Source organism: Hypanus sabinus, chromosome 3 (genome assembly GCF_030144855.1).
Source record: "Hypanus sabinus isolate sHypSab1 chromosome 3, sHypSab1.hap1, whole genome shotgun sequence".
Classification (NCBI taxonomy): Eukaryota; Metazoa; Chordata; class Chondrichthyes; order Myliobatiformes; family Dasyatidae; genus Hypanus; species Hypanus sabinus.
The window spans coordinates 59,588,505-59,608,672 of record NC_082708.1 but is presented as its reverse complement, the minus strand read 5'-3'; the positions used below and the strand labels follow the sequence as shown (position 1 = coordinate 59,608,672).

Here is a 20,168-nt window from a genome sequence, read left to right as displayed (position 1 = left end):
TGTTTGCTACAATATTTCATTGAAATACAATCTAAATCTCACATTGTACATCTGCTTAACAGCTAGCTGGAGAGACAGGATTAAATCATGTATAAGAATGGTTTTGGACAATGTCAGAAATAGACAATACATTTATTGTCCTACCCTAATCTCAGTACAACAAAAAACAGGATTTACTTTCGACCTTCTATTTACATGCCTTTCACCTTTCTAGTTACTCTGCTTTGACAAATTTTCCCTACCATAATTAGTCCCTGTATCTTCTAGATACATTTATTATTCTGCTTTTTACCTATCTCTTCTGTTGCTTGAACGTACAGTCGGCCCTCCTTATCCGCGGGTTCCGCGTGCACAGATTCAACTGACCGCAGATCAGGAAAACCTGTAAATTCTCTCTTCAGCACTCATTGTTTGAGCATGTACAGACGCTTTTTCTTGTCATTATTCAAATAATACAGTATAACAACTATTTACATAGCATTTACATTGTATTAGGTATTATAAGTAAGCTAGAGATGATTTAAAGTACAGGCAGTCTTTAAGTCAGATTTGTATGCAAGTCGGAACAGATACATCCGGTATTATTTAGCATCAGTCAAACGTTTGTCTTAGTATATATTTTACCTTTCTATGCATATAAAACTTAAGAAATGTATGTATTTCAATAATTAAACTACTGCGTTTCTTTGTAATAGTAGCTTTCATTGGGGCAGGGCCTTTCACATGCTCCATTATTCTCACTTTATCCTTTAAAATTGTTTCGTTCGTTGTTTGACTGTAGCCTAATGCTTTTCCAATGACCGGTGGTGGTTCACCTCTTTCCGATCACTTTATTATTTCCACTTTATTTTCATTCGTGATTGTTCTCAGTCAACGGAACAGAAACACTACAGATTCAGCAGCAGCCGCGGGCGGTGAGTCCTGATCTCCGCTGGATCCTAAAGTCCACTGCACTGAGACACGTTAAATAAGGGACTTGAGCATCTGCGTTTTTTGGCATCCGCAAGGGGTCCCCCGCGGATAAGGAGGGCTGACTGTATTCCATTCTCTTGATTACAAGTTAGTGTTTCTTGCCTGCTTTTATATTTAGACTTGTCCATCTGTAATATCTACCCACTCCAATAAAGTTAATTGTCTTGAAACATGTACTCTCCACAGGAGCTGTTCCCAAAATGTGATATTATTAATTTTGAACCTCTGCACTAGTTTGCCTTACTATAACCAAAATTTCATTTGGAAAGCGGCCCACTTCTTGAGCTATTAAACATTGCTTCAAATGATCACTGCAGCCTTAATTTTTCTGAAACAGTTCACTTTGTTCCATTTAGTTAGACCTTCACAAATCAACTGATTTTTAAAAAAAAATCAGCAAGTTTAAAGTGCAGACAATTAACATTCTGGCTAGGACAACATGGCAAATGATGGAATTGAACAATCACACTTTAAAGATTGAGAAGGTAACAGATGGAAATTGAGTTAAATCAGGACAGAAAAAAATGATACTTTGCAAAGCAATTTAACATTTAAATTCGGGCAAGGGTGTTCCCTTTCTGGAGTGGAGATCATGAATGATATTTCCAGCATATAAATCAGCTTTGGTTGTAAATCACCTACAAGTGCAAGTATGTTTTTAATTAGCAGCTCTAAATTTGTGATCAAATAACATCAATTCAAAAATATAATGAATCTTACATTGAGGTACTAATTTAATAAGCTTTAAAATGGAATAAAATAATTAGTCTATATACTTGTGGAAATTACAAATGCTGGATAAATTAATATGCATATTAAACACTTCCAGCAAAATTTAGTGTAATATTAATAGTTACATTGGTATTGCATTTCACTATGTAGTCAGTCAATGCCAGCACTTCAACACTGTGTTGAAAATGGATGGATAGTTGTCTTTCTCACATGCCCAGAGATACAAATGCCTGTCTGAAGCTGTCACTCAAATACAAGCAGAAGTGATTATTATGTAAAACTGCAGCAAAAACAATGTACAGTATAACATGAAATAGGGTAAACACTCAATGCAGATTTTGACTTGTTTGGGGGTTGAGTTCAGAAAATTTTTGGAAATAAGGAACATTCAAATCTGACAGTATTGCTAAAATAAACTTAATTTGTTTCATTAATCTTCCTTGGAGAAGGATACATGCTACTAACATGGCCAATATAATTGCTTGGTACCAAAATGATTAAGCTTACTGTATTAAACTACTACTAGTGTTTCAAGATCATGCACAGTCTCCCATAGTAGTTAGGTAGAGACTTCAGAAGGGAATTTGATAACTCAAGGCCTTTATAGGGGCAGAAATGATGAAACCAAAATTTGAGTGTGCTTACCTGTTGTATTAAAGGATTAGAGATTTGAAAGATTAGTATTGTATGTTGCTTAACCCAACATGTTTGTGAATAAGATTTGTGGATAGGTCAAAGAGGTAGAATTAAGTGGTCTGGTTTACTAGTGCAGAAAACCAGCTACATCTATGTTTAACAGTAAGTAGCATCTTTAAGCAGTACTTAAAGTGAGCGTAAGACAGAACTGGAGATCGCTGATCGTGTGTACCAGTTGTCAGAAGCTCATCTTGTGCTTAAGCACAATAAAACTGAAGCCTTGTGGTTGGAGAGGGGTTCAAAGTTAGTGATTAATGATCATAATGGATTTGGTGCTGACCAAATGTTCACTATCTGCCTCTGCTGCAGGACACTGTGCTGCCCCTGACGGGCACGATCCATGGAGAGAAACTTGAATGTGGAATATGCTACATATCTCAGGAGTCAACTCATATGCATGACAGGCATCAGTGATGCACCAAAACCAGCATCAATCTTGCAATCTACAGTGCACCAGTGATCCATAACTTGTAGAAGGTATCTCAAAGGCATTAAGGTAACACCAATATTGCCTTCATAAAATTCTTCAAAGCTACAGCTGCATCCTTTCTCAGGCAAACACCACAGCAATGCTCAGGCATGACCAACTTTGATCGACTGCATTTTTTGCATGCCTGAACCAAGAACTCCAGCATGCAGCATACGATTCAAGCATACTCAGAAATTACTTTTTAAAAAATATTCAGAGGACGGGGGCTTCACAAGCTGAGCCAGCATTTAATTGCCCATTCCTAGTTGCCCTTGAAGGTGATGGTACACTACCTTCTTGAACTGTTGCAGTTCCTAAGGTGTGCTTTTGGAGAGAGTTTCAGGATTTTCACCCCGCAGTGATGAAGGATGGTGTGACTTGGAAGGCAACTTGGAGGTGGTGCTGCTCCCATGTACTTGTTGCCCTTGTCCTTCTAGCAGGTAGAGGTTGTGGATTTTGATGCTATCTAAGGAGTCTTGCTGAATTTCTACAGTACAACCTGTAGAAGATACATACTGCTACCACTACATGTTGCTGGTGGAGTTAGCAAATGAGTGTGGATGGGGTGCCTCTGAAGTAGGCTACAATGTTCAGTGTGATCTTGAGCCTCTTTGGGCCAGGAGAGATTATTTCATCACACTCCTAACTTGAGCCTCATTGACGGTGGACACGTTTTGGAGAATGAGGTGGAGAGTTAATTGTCACAGACTTCTTAGCTTCTGACCTGCTCTTGTAGCCACATAGTGTATGCAGTTACTCCACTTGAGTTTCTAGTTAATAGTAACCTAATTAAGCAGACAAGTCAGTGATAGTAATTCCACTGAATGTCAGGGGGTGATAACTGGATTTTCTCTTGTTGGATATAGTCATGCCTGGCACTTGTGTGTTGCAAAAGTTACTTGCAATGCATTAGCTCAGGCCTGGGTGTTGAGGTCTTGTTACATTCAAAACAGACTGTTTCACTACTTGAGTTGCAAATGTTGCTGAACATTATGCAAACATCGCTACCTCAAAACCTTCTTGATGATAGGCAGTAATCCCTAATCCACAATTACACAAAGTGGCAGGAACACATCTGAGAATGTACCAAGGATTTGGGAGTCTACAGGATGATATGGAGGCCAAAAGGCCAATTACTAAAGTCAGAAGAGCTTGAGAAGCAACATCAATACTCCCAGCAACCCTGTATATTCCCTTCCGTACAGTTTGCTGATTCCCTTCAATGTCTACAAATGTTCTGAATAAACCATCCTTAAAAGAATGCTACTGGAGCAAAACAGATTTAAAGTTTCATTCATGGAGCTAATATTCTAATCCTCTGTCTAACAGGTAACATTCTCCAAGTCACTAATTTGCATTGCAATAATTTTTTATTAGGCTATGAAAATTAATTACTGAAATTAAAATTTAACAATACATAAGAATAAAAGGTTGTGTGGATTAAGAAATATGCTTAACAATCTAATCATCATCTGAATCAGAATCATTGTTCTTTCCTCTAATTGTCCTTTTCTCCATCTTTGTGATGTTTCCACATTTTTTTTGCATCTGGAAAGGTGGGTCCATCAAATTTCCGCTAAGAAGAAAACAGTCAGACTTTAGTTGATTTTAATGTGTTCTTTTAAAGTTCAATGACAATTTCTGCTTGGAGGTTATATTATACACTATTAGAGTAATGCCTGTGTTTGGTGGAAAAGACTTTTCATCTCAAACTGCTGAGATCTCTTCACAATTCCACTCACCTACACCAGTATCTCGCCCTGTGAATGCACTGCTCCTCTCTCTCCTTACTAATCCCAAACTTACCAAATTTGCGATAAAGACAGTGCTGTTGCAGTCTGACAACCAGATCACAGCTCTCCCATACCTCCTCTTACTTATCCCTGAATCAGGACCCTGTTGAGAAGCATCAGACCACCGTCCCCCGCACTGGCACTGACTTCGTTACCTTGAGAGACCTCCCTTCCACAGACTCCCGCCTCAGTTTCCCTACCTCGCACTGCACATTTCTATTTCCTACCCAAGTTCTACAAACCTAACTGCACCAGTAAGCACACTGCTCCTGCCCCACCGAACTTACCTCCTTGTATGGCGACTTCATTTTGTCCTGTCTTAGCTCAGTCCCTTCCTATTTACATCCATGACACTTTGCATGCTCTCCTGTACTTCCAACAACTTTCAGTTCCCTACAGCTGTTTGCCTCATTTTCACCAGACATCCAGTCCCTGAACACTTCTATTCTCCAGCAGGAAGGCCTCAACAGTCTCTGCTTTTCTATTATTATTACAGTTCCCCTCACCACCACCACCTTCCTTCGTTCATTTGGCAAACCTGGTACTTGCCCTGAACCACTTCTCCCACTTTCTCCAGATGAAAGGTGTAGCTTTCACACCCGCATGGGTCCCAATTCTGTCTTTTCATTGGCTACATAGAACAATGCATGTTAGAAACCTAAACTGGTAATGCTCCCTAACTTTTTGCTACACTGATGGCTGCATTGATGCTGCTTCCGGCACCCATGCAGAGCCTGTCAATCTCACCAGCTTCTACTCCACCTTCAAATTTACCTGTGCCATGTTTGACAACTCTCTCCCCTTTGTTGATCTGTCTCTACTATCTTTTATAAAAACCTACTGACTCAGTTACATTGACCACACCTCTTCCCACACTGTCACTTGCAAGGTTGCAAGTTGCAAGTTCTTGTCACAGTTCTTCTGTCTTTGCATATCTGTTCTCTTGATGAGGATTTCCATGCTCGGACATGTCCTTCTTCACCCCCCCCCAGAAAATGGGGTTTCCCCTCCCTATCAAAACAGCCCTCACACACTTCTCCTTTTACCGCCCCATCCCCACTCTGCCCATTCTCTCACCTACCATCGCACGAACCTTTGCATCAAACCCATCATTATCCGCAACATCCGTCATCTCCAATGAGATGCCAACACCAGGCACATCTTCCCCTCCCCCCCAGGATCACTCTCTTCTTGTCCATTCATTCCTCTCCAATGATCCCGTCTAAGTACTCATCCCTACAATTGTGCTTTTATACCTGCAGCTACACCACCTCCTTCACCACCACGCAGAGTCTTAAATAGTCTTTCCAGGTGAGGTAGAACTTCACGTGCAAATCCATTAAAGTCAATTATTTGTATCCTGTTCTCCCAGTGCAGCCAGATACATTTGTGAGACCTGATGCAGATTGGCCAGGATTTCCCAGTGGTCAATCATTTCAATCCCACTTCCTGATCCCATACTGCCACTTTGAGCCCAAACACAGATAGAATGAATAACACTACATATTTCACCTTGGTTGTCTTCTTCCCTTTATTCCATGGTCTAGTATACTCTCCCATCCTATTCCTTCTTCACCTTTTATCCTTTGCATCTTTCACCTATTACCTCCCAGTTTCTAACATTGTTCCTTCCCACCTCACATCCCATCTTCCCCCTCGCACCTGGGTTCACTTGCCATCTGCCCGCTCATGCTCCTTGCTCTCTCCCACCCTTGAAATTTGGCCCTGCTTATTTCTTTACAGTGCTCATCAAGGATCTCAGCCTGACATGTCAACTGTTAATTTTCCTCCATAGATGCTGCCTGACCTGCTGAGTTCCTCCAGCACTGTGTGGTGCTCAACATTTTAAATAAGTTGGGTAGCCATAGGCAAGTGGCAAAGGAGTCTGGAGTGTAAAATTACTGCAGATTTTGGTGAGAAAATAGCAGGTCAATAATAGGATATCCAGTCATTTGTTGGAGTATTTGTTTGTATTGTACAATCTGCCAATTATTGAATTGACTTTATTTCTTACATCCTTCATATACATGGAGTAAGTGTAATCATAGTAATTTATAATAAATAGAACAGTCAATGTAACAGTCAGAGTACACTCAAGTCAGTTTGAGTTCATCATTCTGATGGCCTGGTGGAAGAAACTGTCTCCGAAGCCTGCTGGTCCTGGCTTTTATGGTGTGGTACCACTTCCGGATGGTAGCAGCTGTAATAAATTGTGGTTGGGATGGCTTGGGTCCCCAATGATCCTACGGGCCCTTTTTATACACTTATCCTTGTAAATGTCCTGAATCATGGGAAGTTCACAACTACAGATATGCCGGGCTGTCCACACCACTCTCTGCAGAGTACTGCGATTGAGGGAAGTACAGTTCCCATTCCAGGCAGTGATGCAGCCAGTCAGGATGCTCTCAATTGTGCCTCTGTAGGAAGCCCTTGGGATTTGGGGGCCCACACCAAACTTCCTCAACCATCTGAGGTGAAAGAGGCACTGTTGTGCCTTTTTCACAGCAGAGCTGGTGTGTACAGACCAAGTGAGGTCCTCAGTGATGTGGATGCTGAGGAACTTTGGCTTAAGGATAGTGCTTTCATATGTCAAATGTGCTATAAGCACAGCATTTAAATGGGAAGGCAATGTAAATTTTAAATCATAGCTTCAGTTCTCTTTGCAAACTTACATAAACATCCTATCAACAACACACACAAAATGCTGGTAAACACAGCAGGCCAGGCAGCTTCTATAGGGAGAAGCGCTATCGACGTTTCGGGCCAAGACCCTTCGTCAGGACATCCTGACATCCTATGGCTGTTTTTGAAAAAGGTCAAGGGATTTTCCTTGTGTCTGACCTAACATTTATCCCTCAGTCTGCAACATTAACTAGATTACCCAGTAATCATCTTGTTGATGTTTCTGAGACCCATACATGTGAAAAATGACTATAGTATTTTCTAACCTTTACAACAGTGGCCCAGTTTCAGAATAATTTATTTGGTGTAAAGGGGATAGGTTCTGACAAAACAGAATTCTATCAAGCTTCTTCCCCCAAGCAGCATTTTTAAGAAGATTATACATTAGAATCAGCTTAAAGTTGTGAATGTTAAAAAATGTCAAGAATATTTTCTTTGAAAACCATACATTCAAGATAAAAAAACATAATTCTAGAAATGAAATGTACCAATATATCCACATCATAAAATAAGCCTACCTGTAGTTAATGATGGCAGCACATCCCAATCTCCATTCCAAAGTTTCTGTAGTGAAATTATCTGTGCAACCAAGGTCATCAAACCCAACAATGTAATCTTTTGCTTTCCCATCTTTCACTAAGACCATTGTTGGAATTATTTTGATTCGTAATTTCTCAGAAAGGAAAGGAGCTTTTTCTGCATTTAATTTGATGAACTTGGTTTCAATATGTTTTTTAGCCAGAATAGTCAAATGCTTGTCTACTATCTTGCATCTGTACATGAAAGAATAAATTAACTTTATATAGTTTCAACATGCATTGTTGGTCTTTTTAAAATATAGAAATATTCAGTATGAGCAGAGAAATAAAACAAATGATGATGAATCAATGAAAAATCGTGATTCATGGAATTCAATGGATTTTGTCCACCTATTACACCCAGTAAAAGACATCAAAATAATAGGTATTACCTGCTTAAATGTATTGTCCCAAAATGACTGAAGCTAAAGCACTTGTTCAAAGAAAATTAATAGATAATTTGAACAAGAGCTTGGGTGAATATGTCATTTGCTGCATGCATCTCTCCAGGAGACCAGCTTCATAGTGCTTTAATCCCTAAAGCACCAAGTTATAAAGGATCCACAAATATTTGATGGGAGGATGTAGTGTTAAAGGCACCCAGCTTTTCTTTTAACCTGACTCATGTTACTCTGGTACTGCATTAGTTGATCATACAGCTTGAGTTTGCTTTTACAACCTCCTGCTGCAGAGACTATTCAGTTCATTCATCAGAACAGCTAGTGTACCAAGCAAACATTGCACTTTGCACAGGGAGAATTTAAGCCACAGTTGAAGGCTGTGGATTTTTGGAAGTTTTATCTGGACTGGCAGCTGGAACCATGTCATGAGTTACAAAATCAACAATGCAACAAAGATTGACACTAACAGTTTTTCGGCATTGTGCACTAAGTTTGATTGGTGCTGAATCAGCAGATCATTAAATGGTTGATAGAAAGAGTATTCACTATATATTTTAGAGATAATAAATTTGCATTGTATTTTAATTTGGGATTCATTTATGTGTAAAGGGGGTTTCTTTTTTTTCTTTGTTACTGTTGGGAAAGGGTTTCCTTTTGTTAACTAGCAGGAATGCTAATTTACTGATAACGAGAATGGTATTCCTTTGTAAACCAAATGGGGATTAATGTTCTTTCTTCTGAGTCTGTAAGCTTTTGTTGACGGGCTTTTGGGCAGATCGGCGCGAGGGGGTCGAGAGAGAGGACGCAATGCTCTAAGCTGGGCGAGGACCGGACCCCAAAGGGGGGTCCGAGGCCGGGAAATTCTCCGGGGGGGGGGGGGGGGGGGATGAAGCTAGATGTGCTTGTTTGACCACTCGGAGGGTCCTGAGCTGTTTGGAGAGTCGAGTTCGGAGGGTCCTGAGCTGTGAGTCGAGGAGTTCGGAGGGGATCGAATGGTGGCCAGAAGACTTCAGTAATTGAGCTCCAACGGTTGTGCACGAAGTGGTTTGGACTTTGATACATTTGGTGCCTTTTCTTTAATTTTCTCTTCATATATACTGTATCGTTATTAATCACTTAGTTATAGTAACCTTTATAAATTGTACTCATTTAATTGCATATGGTGTACTGTCTGGTTTTGGGCGAGGCGGGGACATCACACAGCATCCACACCAGCTGATTACCCAGTTTGGCGGGGCCGAAGGCTGCTCCCCCTAGACGAGAACGAGCTGAGCGAGCCTGAGGCGACCCAGGGGGTTACATATGATTAAAGAAAATAGAAGTAATGCAACAAATTTAGAATTATTTTCTTACCCCCCTCCACCCCAAGTTAAAAAAGACAATGCATTCTTTTGTTCAAAATGTAATTTCTTATCCAAAATCCAACTTCTCACCTAAATGTCGTATCCCTATAAAAGTGGCAAACCACATTTTTACTCTCCTTAACCTCTTGAAAAAAATCTTTTTCACTGGGAATCTCCCTGTATTCACCATGGCCCTTTGATAGCCATTCCTGCAGACAAATGGAAAACAACATGTGAAAATGTTTATGTTCCTTTTTATCTAAATAAGAAAGCATATCTGCATTAAATCAAATCCTAGGTTGTTAAGCTCTCATGATAGGCAGTGTGCATTATTAAGGACTCCCATCATTCAGGACATACCCTCTTCTCATTGTTACCGCCAGGAAGGTACAGAAGCCTGAAGGCACACACTTAGTGATTCAGGAAGAGCTTCTTCCCCTCTGTCAACTGATTTCTAAATGGACATTGAACCCATAAACCTTATCTCACTTTCTGTTTTTGCACTACTAATTTTAATGTTAACTATTTAATACACTTGTATACCTACTGTAATTCATTTACCTTTTTTTCTTTATTGATCATGCTACCGCATGATCCGGATGCTACTTATGTACCGCATTTTTCAAGTACCGCATGCTACTTTTTACTGCTACTGCAGTACAGAATTAACAAATTTCACAGCATATAACAGTGATATTAAACTGGATTCTGATCCACTTGAAAAAAAAATTGTACTTTAACAAATCAATGTAAAAACAATTGTACTTTACCCTCAAGAATAAAATTTTAGTATCATTGCTGCACCATACAGTATAAACATACAAAATTTAAGCACTTGAATTAAAATTCCAACTATCAATAAAATTCATGCACTTTCTGTTAGCACTAATTACTGTATAGTTTGCACTAGCAGTTCTAGTCAGTACAAAATTGATCAAAATCTGTTTTCAAGTTTTCACCTGTTTCTGATGTTGTGCTTTCTTCAGTGATTCAAGTCTTCTTGCTCGGAGATTCTCCAGTTCATCTCCATCCATCGTTTCATATTTTTCAATCTCGGTATCTAAATGTTGTTCAACAATTTCTGTTGTTTGCAGCATTTGCTGTTCAATTACTTTACTGAGCACAGCCATCGAGGGATTACTTGCCATCTTTGCCAATCTTCACAGAACTCAGAAGAAAAACAATAGGCTTTTCGAAATAAATATACATAGCATTAATGTAATACTGTTGAATTTATCGTCTAGTAAAAACACAAAATAATCTATTTCCACATTATACAGAAAGCAATTAGTTGGAATTTTAAAAGCTGACTAAATATGTTTTGCATACAAATCTGCACCAACTATATCCCTTCATACCAGAAAAATCTTTCTTGACTATACGCAGTGACTTAGCCTCCACATCCAGCTCCGGTATACAATTCCTCCCCTTTCGCTACCCCCCCCCCCAAAAAAAAATCACACTGCCCGTGAAAAATCGGTATGGAATGTGTCATTTTCTGCACAAATACTGCGAACATGGAGAAACTATGAGAGTGGACTCCGTACAAGCAGGATGACAGGAGATGTGGTAAACGGAGCCATTAACAACGATGATGAAATTTCGCACTCCAGACGGAATCTAAGTGGTTTGAATGTGACTAAGTCCATCCAGATTCCCACAACAACACTTTTTATTTAGAAGTCAAAGGAGAAACTATTTCATGTGAAAGATTCAACTACACAGAACAGCGGAGTGGCTGAGAGGGGAACTGGTTTGACTTTGCTCAAGGAAAAATCACAATCTCATCAGGCTCTTCGACTGGCAGAGGGCGTGGTTCTGTACAAAACTTAAAGATTTACAGGCAAAATGGTATTATTAGTCTATTTCGTGAGCTTCTCCCGTCTTTTACCTTAAAGTAAAAGGCCAGCATCCTAAAGAACTGTTGGGTAATTTCCTATAATAGTTCATGACATGCTAATGTATACAAACCAAATTCCTTACAATGTGTCAATCAGATTTTAGCACCATTTTGAATGTTTTCTCTCTTCACTCAATCTAAAAAGATAATTTAACATGCCATTCACTTTTTTCCGATAACTGTGTTTTATATAATTTGACGAATTATCCGAATCATTCTCAATACGCGAAATTGTAAAGTTCTCGCGTCAATTCCTGTCATTTGACTATCTGCCCATCAGTCCCACTCTGTCTCCTACTGTTCGGCCACCCCTATATAACGGTGTTAACAGAGTTAAAATGGGCCTGTGTAGGTTCCCCCCAGATGATCCGCTTTATCATCATATCCCACAGATGTGGAGATTGAAAGGTTAATTGGCCACAGTAAATTATCCCAAGTAGTGTTGTAGAATCTAAGGGAGTTGATAAAAATGCAAGAAGAATAGCGGGGAGATGTATTGCTTCATTCCAGACAGCTGAAATGGACTCTTTTGTGTCGTACGGGCATGTGTAAAAAATAGGCGGGGTTGCAAGTGTGAGCTGCCAGACTGTGAACTGAAAAACCTCAGGCCCAATCTCCCTCCATTCGGTCAGTGCAGCTCTCGCCTCCCACATGTTCTGTTTAAGACCATATCAGATCAGTAAAAAAGAACTTGACAAGAAACAGAAGACTCCAGCATCACTCCCCACACATAAATGCACCAACGATTGCTCCCGCCGACTCAGGAAGACTCAGCGCCCCTACTTACGCAGCTCTAGTCCATTCGCACAACCGTCCGCGTCCGCTTCCGCTTCCGCTTCTCGCTGCGTCGCTGCCGGTGTCACGGGGTTTGCTTCCCTGGCAACGGCTGTCCAATTGGAGCAAAGGGAAGGAAGCGCAACGCTGCCCGCGCTGCAGATGGCCAGTGACCCAGCTCCGTCTCTTTGTTCGTACCGCTGTACATTTAGTAACATTTTATTATCCTCCCAGCTGAATTATAGCCAAAATCACCAAGTCTCTCTTTAATGTTAATCACCGTTTTAACTGCAAAAATCGGGCCACCAATTTGACATGCTGCCCTTAAATGGCATACTCTAATACAATGAAATTGCCAGTAGTATTTTTATTTTACATGCCATGCCTGTGAACAAATTTATATAATTCTTGAATCACGCAGCATAGAACTAGCCCATGGTATCGGTGCCGGGCATAAAGTACCTCTGGATGCTAATCAGACTTTCAGGCAATATCAAACACAAACACGAGGAAATCTGCAGATGCTGGAAATTCAAGCAACACACACAAAATGCTGGGGGAATGCAGCAGGCCAGGCGGCATCTATGGAAAAATCTAGTCAACGCTTTGGGCCGAGACCCTTCAGCAGTACTCAGTAGAGATGCTGAAAGGTCTAGGCTCAAAACGTCCACTGTTCTCTTTTCTCTTTGCCTGGCCCCCTTAGTTCCTCCAGCGTTTTGAGTTACAGGCAAAATGTAGCCTTCCAAGTCACAGTGTTTCAAATGCCTATTCGCAATATTTCTTAAATGCTGTGAGAACATTTATCTCCACCACACCTTCAGGCAAAATCTGGAAGTTGTCAAGAGTAGTGGGAAACGAGAAGATACGGAAATCTTTTTAAAGAAGCAACAAAGAACCACTAATCAAGCAATAAGGGAAGGTAGATTATGAAAGTGAATTATCACAAAAATCAGACATTTAAAGTTGATATAGTTATATAATGCAGAAAAGAGTGGCTAAAGTGAACATAGGTCCCTTGGAAGATGAAATGGGGGAATTAATATTGGATATTGTAGAAATAGCCGAAGTCTTGTAAGACAGTTTGCATCAGTCTTCATTGTGGAGGACACACCTTGTTGTGGTAGTTAAGTGTTATTCCTATGCCACTGTGTTAGCCACTCCCACATGGGAAAAGTTCACATACAAGCAGAGTTATCTATAATGTTCAGTGAAATATCCTGCATACTGGCCTCCTGGTGTGCTCTGCACTATCCCTCAAGAACAAATATAACATGGTGTCAGGTGGTTGATCATCAGTGCATTGGTGCTACAGACCCACTGTGATCCCCAAAAAGAAAGAAATTCCAGTCAGACTGTTCTTGTTTGTATAAATCTATGGAAAATATCCAGAGTCTTATCAACCTAAGCTGTCTATGCTAGTTTGCTAACTGTAGGTACCATGAAGGTTGAGCTGAGAACCGGCCAGGATTGCCAGGCAACACCTTCAAGTGGATAATTCAAGTGGATTCTGTGGGCCACTAGTCTGGGGAAGTGCACAGAGACACACACATAGCAGAAAGGTCAGAGGAATCAGTCAAACTCTCAGAGGAAGGATTTTTTGCAGTTCAAATAAATAAAATAATAAACAAACAAGCAAACAGGAAAATAGCGCAAATACCTGCAGTCTCTACCTCTATTTACCTAATAAAGTTCTCCCCTCCCCCTGAGATATATGATTTGTCCAAACCAGGAAACTTTGCGAGATAGCTCGGATGGTTTGAGAGTTTTAGGGTTGCAAGCAATCTCACCCAGGCATCGGAAGAACATTAAGTCAGCACACTGATATACTGCATGGGTGACAAAGCCGATGACATCATGGGTGGATTAGGACTGAGAGATGCTCAGAAGAGGGAGTACAAAACAGTGCAGGACAAATTCAAAGAAAATTTCACAGGAAACTGAAATGTGATATAAGAGAAGGCAAAGTTCAACTCCAGAAAACAGGAGCCAGATGAAAGTGTAAATGACTTCATCACAGCCCTGTCAGACAACTGTACACATGGAAATCTAAGAGGTGAGCTCATTAGAGCTCATTAGGACTGGCATTAGGCTACTAGACACCAAATTTCCAGAGAGACTTCAGTTGCTGGCAAATCTCACACTAGAGAAAGCTATTACTATAGGCAGACAGAGTGAGAACGTTTGTCAGCAATAGGCAGAACTCAGGCACGATAACGATGCTGAGGTAAAGCTAGAAGCTGTACAAAGAGAAGGGTACAAACAAGTGCAGTCAGAAAGATTGCAGTAAAAGGTGACAGCAGAGCTCAGCTCAAACAAAACAGACAAGCAAACAAAGAGCAGGTAAAATGTCCAATTGCAGATGCAGCAAGTCTCCATTCCATGTCAAACCACTCTGTCCAGCAAAAGAAGTGAAATGCCACCAATGAAATAGAGTTGGCCATTATAGAAACGTCACTCAAAAACAGTTCTTCGGGAAGTCAAAGAAAACCATGATTCAGACAGAGCGAGAACTTTCCTTCGGCCTTTAGACTCAAATAGAAAAGGCTGGTGTACTATGGCTCAGTTGCAAAATGAAGCAGTGACATTCAGTATTGTCACTGGGGTAGACATCACAGCCATCCTCGGATGTCTATTCATAAAATTGGTGTGAGAAACAGGCATTGCACTCAACCCAAAGAAAGTGCTCACAGGCCAGGGAAACATAAGCTCAGTGTGAAAAGAATGTTTACTACTCCACCCGTAAAAATGAGAAACAGTTAAAAGATGTCAATGTTGTTCAGAATATTTTATGACCACTACTGGGATGACATGCCATTGAGAAGCTGAACCTCTTTGCAAGATTGGATTTGCTAAACAATGTTCAGTGGTAGAAGAAGTACCTGGAGTTGTTCACAGGCCTGGGGGGTTACTGAAAGAAGAGTATCCTATCCAGCTGAGGCCATTCTCTCTGACCACAGTGAGGAGTCTACCCATCCCATTAATGAACAAAGTCAAAGCTGAACTTGAGAGAATGGAGGTGCTTGACATCTAGCATGAATGGACAACTGACTGGGTACATGGGCATTGTTCCTGGCCCCTACCAAGATGGCACAGTGAGGATCTGTGTTGAATAACAACAGTTAGTAATGCAGTGAAGTGGGAGAAGTTTATTCTGCCCTCTGTTCAGCACCCATTTGGGTATACTTGGTGGAGCAAAGTTCTTCACCAAACTAGATGCACACTCATGGATCCGTTTACCTCCTGAGTCACAGAAGCTCACTAACTTTATCATACCATATAGATGCGATGCCTTCAAGAGAATCCCTTTTGGCATATCATCAATCCCTGAACTCTTTCAGATCAGGATGAACCAGATTTTGGAGGACTGGAAGGAGTAGTTTGCCATATGGACAATATATTGAACTTCAGAGGCTCAGAGAACTTCCAAGGAACATGACAAAAGAGTAGAAGCTGCCTTAGAAAAAACTGAAACAAACTAGAATCACCCTGAATAAAAAGAAATACAGATTTGCAAAGTTGGAGTTAAAGTTCTTGGGCCACCAACTGCCCTCAGAAGGAACGCAACCAAATTCAGATAAACTGGCAGGAGTTTGGAACATGGAACAATCTATGAATGTATCAGAGATGTGCAGTTTGTCTGGCATGCTAAACAGCTGCGAAAGTTCATTCCAGAGTTGGCAGAGAAAGGAAAACCAATATGAGACCTGTTTCAGAAAACGTTTGGACCTGAGACACACCACAGGAGAAGTAATTCTCATCACTAAAAGCAGAGCTTATCTCTCTGCCAACATTGGCATTCTGTGATTTGAACAAATTAACCAAGGTCTCAGCAGACGCCTCTCCCTTTGGCCTAGGGGGAGTACTCGTGTAAAACCGAAGTGGTGTATGGAAACAGGTAGCATGTACGGTACTTCAAGAGTACTGAGTCCTAAAGAACAGTTGTCCCCAAATCAAATAGGAGACGCTGGCTCTCGTGTGGGTTTTGGAACACCTCAACTGTTGCTTGATGCAGAGAATGCAGACTGTTCCACGAAACGTAAGGTTAGTGACTTTAGCTTTCCACATGTTGACTGGGATTCCTATACTTTAAAAGGACTAGATGGCATAGAGTTTGTCAAATGTGCTCACGAAGGTTCGTTAATCAGTACATAGAAATCCTAATAAGAGAATGTGCCATGCTTGATGTCCTATTAAGGATTGAGACAGAAATTTGTGTAGGAACACTTTGCGTCTAATGATCATAATGCCATGAGTTTCACGGTAATTATGGAAAAGACAGGCTAGTTCCTCAGGCTGAGATTCTAAATTGGAGAAAGGCCAATTTTGATGGAGTCAGAAAGGAGCTGGCAAGTGTCAATTGAGACAAGCTGTTTCTTGGAAAGTGGGAGGCCTTCAAAAACAAATTTTGAGAGTCCAAAGGTTGTATGTGCCTGTCAAAATATAAGGCAAAGACACCAGGCTTAGGAAACCTTTATTTTTTGGGAGATGTTAAAGTTATGAAGAAAAAAAGGAGGTGCATAGTGTCATGGTTTCTCATGCCCCACAAACAACCAGGAGACGCAGAAGATTCTTCCAGAAGGGTTAAACTTTAATTTGCAAATCAAAGCTGAGACAGTCATTGAGCTAGTCACTGATTGCCCACCGATCCTTGTACATAGCATTTTTTATAGCAATCTCCTGGTTTAGTTGCATTAGCATATCCAATCGGGTCTACAGTTGCGTATCACAAGTACATCCGCCACTATTGTTTCTACCCATTGACTTAATCTACATCTTAGCTACCTCTCATTAACACACCATTGTCTTCTACATTCTTAAGATTTCATTCTCCTACTAAATTGGATACATGCATAGCAAATAGCAAGTTCAAAGCTGACTACATAGTTTTGGTTACACAGCAAACTAAATTGGATACATGCATAGCAAATAGCAAGTTCAACACTGACTACTTAGTTTTGGTTACACAGCAAACAATGCAACTTTTATACTCCAATAATAGCAGGTATAGGCAGGTAGGAACAAATGAGGTACTTGAGGAGTATAAGAAATGCACACAAACACTTAAGAAAGAAACCAGGAGGGCTAAAAGATGGTATGAGGTTGTTCTAGCAGACAAGGTCAAAGAGAATACTAAGGGTATCTACAGATATGTTTAGAGCAAAAGGATTCCGTGGGACAAAATTGGTCCTCTGAGCGATCAGAATGGTAAGCTATATGTGGAGCCAAAAGAGATGGGGGAGATCCTGAATGGATTTTTTTGCATCTGTATTTACTCAGGAGATGGACACAGAGTCTACAGAAGTGAGGCAATGGACCCTATACAGATTACAGAGGAGGTTTACTGTCTTTAGGCAAATCAGGGTGGACAAATCCCCAGGACCTGACGAAGTGTTTCCTCCAAACCTGTGGGAAGTAAGAGCAGAAATTGCAGGGGCCTTAGCAGAGCTTTTTAAATCATCCTTAGTGACAGGTGAGGTACAGGAGGATGGGAGGATAGCTAATCTTGTTCTGCTGTTTAGGAAAAACTCTAAGAATAAACCAGGAAATTTTAGGCTGGTGAACCTGACATCAGTAGTGGGAAAGTTATTGGAAGGCTAAGAGACTGGATATATGAGTATTTGGATAGACAGGGATCGATCAGGGATAGTCAGCAGCCTTTGTGAGTGGTAGGTCATGTCCAACCAATCTTATAGAGTTCTTCAATGACGTTACCAGGAAAGTTGATGAAGGCAAGACAGTGGATATTTTCTACATGGACTTCAGCAAGGCCTTTGATATACCGCCAAAAACAACATTCCTTTGGACTAACGTGCACAGCACAGTCACATACACAAAGTAATATTACCTCAAATAAATTAATAAATAATAAGGTAGGTTAAAAAGTAAACAGTATAACGCAACTAGTGAAACTCATGCATGAGGAAATCTGGGTGGTGGCAGCGAGTTCAGTTGTCTTACGGCCTGGGGGAAGAAGCTGTTCTTGTCCATCCTAACAGTTCTTGTCCTAAAGCTACAGTACATCCAACCTGATCTTGCTCCTGAACCAGCATGGATATCTTCACTCAACTTAACACTGAACTGTTTCCACAACCCATGGACTCACTTTCATATTCTCAGTATTACTTATTTACTTATTATATTTCTTTTAAATATTTGTACTGTTGTCTTTTGCACATTGTTTGTTTTGCCAGTATTTGTGTGTAGTTTTTCATTGATTCTATTGCATTTCTTTGTTCTACTATGAATGCCTGCAAGAAAATGAATCTCAAGTCAGTATATGGTGGCATATACATACTTAGATAATAAATTTATTTTGAACTTTGACCGCTACACCTCAGGGACACATACTTAGGCTGGTGCTCTTTTCTCTCACAACCATGACTGTGTAGCTAAGCATAACTCAAAGCACCACCTATAAGTTCAGATGACATCACTGTTGTTGGTAAAATTTCAGGTAGCAATGAGAAATTGTACAAGAATGTGAAAGGCTGATTGAGCGGTGTTGCAACAACAACTCTGTATTCAATGTCAGAAAAACCAAGAAATTGACTGAGGAGTTCAGGAGAACACACATCACTCTTTATTGATTGATCAGCGGTGGAAAGGGTGAGCATTTTAAGATCCTGGTTGTCAACATCTCTGAAGACATGTCTTGGCCCAACACATTGAAACAATCATGAAGAAGGCATGCCAACAGCTCTACTTCATTGGGAGTTTGAACAGATTGGGTATTTCATCAAAGCAGTTTTCTGTAGAGGTATAGTGGAGAGCATTCCGACGGGTTGCACATAGCCTTATATGGAGGTTCCAATGAAAAGGATTGCAACAGGCTGCAAAGTATTATAAACTCAGCCAGCTTCATCAAGAGCACAAACCTCTCACCATTGAGGGCATGTTCAAAAAGCAATGCCTCAATAAGGTGGCATCCAACACCATCTGGGATATTTCTTTTTCTCATTACTACAGTCAGAGAGGAGTTACTAACTATGAACACACACACTCAACAATTCAGGAATAGTTTCTCCTCCATAATCATCAGGTGTCTGAACGGTCCATGAAAACTACCTTATTCCTTTATTTTTTACGTTTTCCCACTGCCATCAGGTTCATGAACCAACCCGTAAAACCTGAACAGAACCTTGAACTATACACATTTTTCTTTAGTCTTAATCTTGGGTAAGTGTTATGTTTACTTTGCAAAAGTGTAAGTTATGTATAACTTAAGTTAAATTAATTAATGTTTGTCCTCATCTTGCTGCCTCAAAAGCAAATTTTCAGAGAATTTATATCCTTTGTAAATTTGTGTCTAACAATGAATTTAAATTAACAGCTAATACTTTGTTTTTAACGTTTTAATAGGATAAATAATCTCCAAACTAAAATGAAAGTTAAGCAGTAAGTCTTAATGATAATTCTTGACTCGAGGTCAGTTAGCTATAATGGTTGGGAAGCTTAAGACAACACTTCCTTATTACCGAGAGAAAAAAAATTAAAAACAAATGTAAGTGTCAAAAGACTTCAGGTGATGGACTCTGTAGTAAAAAAAAGTGCTGGAAGAACACAGATGGTCAAGCAGTATCTGGACAAAACAATGGTGGACGTTTCGATCGAGGCCTTATAACACGATTGTTTTTGTTCCTGAAAATAAACATATGTTTCCTGCCTCACAGTTTGACTATATTATTTTGTATTAGCATTAAATATAAAAATAAAAACAATATCCCAGTCTGGGCAATATCGTAATCTAACCTCAATTTCGCTTTATTCACATCGCTCACTTCTTTCTACTTCCGCTCGGATTCTCGACCCTTGAACCTACAGGTGGTTT

General features: G+C 40.3%; 1 protein-coding gene across 2 annotated transcripts; it reads right to left on the bottom strand.

Annotated features, from left to right (window-relative positions):
• Nucleotides 1-1,682: 1,682 nt before the first annotated feature.
• On the bottom strand, nucleotides 1,683-20,161 carry txndc9 (thioredoxin domain containing 9). Of its 2 annotated transcripts, XM_059964486.1 has the most exons (6): nucleotides 20,090-20,161; nucleotides 12,354-12,540; nucleotides 10,626-10,854; nucleotides 9,757-9,875; nucleotides 7,863-8,117; nucleotides 1,683-4,445 (listed from the first exon to the last, which is right to left on the bottom strand). In XM_059964486.1, exons 3-6 carry the CDS (start codon nucleotides 10,812-10,814, stop codon nucleotides 4,331-4,333), a joined length of 678 nt encoding a protein of 225 aa, XP_059820469.1. In that variant the 5' UTR covers nucleotides 10,815-10,854; nucleotides 12,354-12,540; nucleotides 20,090-20,161; the 3' UTR covers nucleotides 1,683-4,330. The 2 variants fall into 2 exon arrangements, with proteins under 2 accessions (XP_059820469.1, XP_059820470.1); XM_059964487.1 differs by lacking the exon at nucleotides 12,354-12,540 and having other exon boundaries at nucleotides 20,090-20,139.
• Between the last annotated feature and the right edge of the window lie 7 nt (nucleotides 20,162-20,168).

What these genes read in the sequence shown, in the direction of transcription:
- txndc9 (XM_059964486.1), bottom strand. Translation starts at nt 10,814, where the DNA reads ATGGCAAGTAATCCCTCGATGGCTGTGCTCAGTAAAGTAATTGAACAG. An exon ending in TATAGGGATACGACATTTAG is followed by an intron (nt 8,118 to 9,756) that starts GTGAGAAGTTGG and finishes TTTCATGTACAG; the next exon opens with ATGCAAGATAGTAGACAAGC. An exon ending in GCTGCCATCATTAACTACAG is followed by an intron (nt 4,446 to 7,862) that starts GTAGGCTTATTT and finishes TTTTCTTCTTAG; the next exon opens with CGGAAATTTGATGGACCCAC.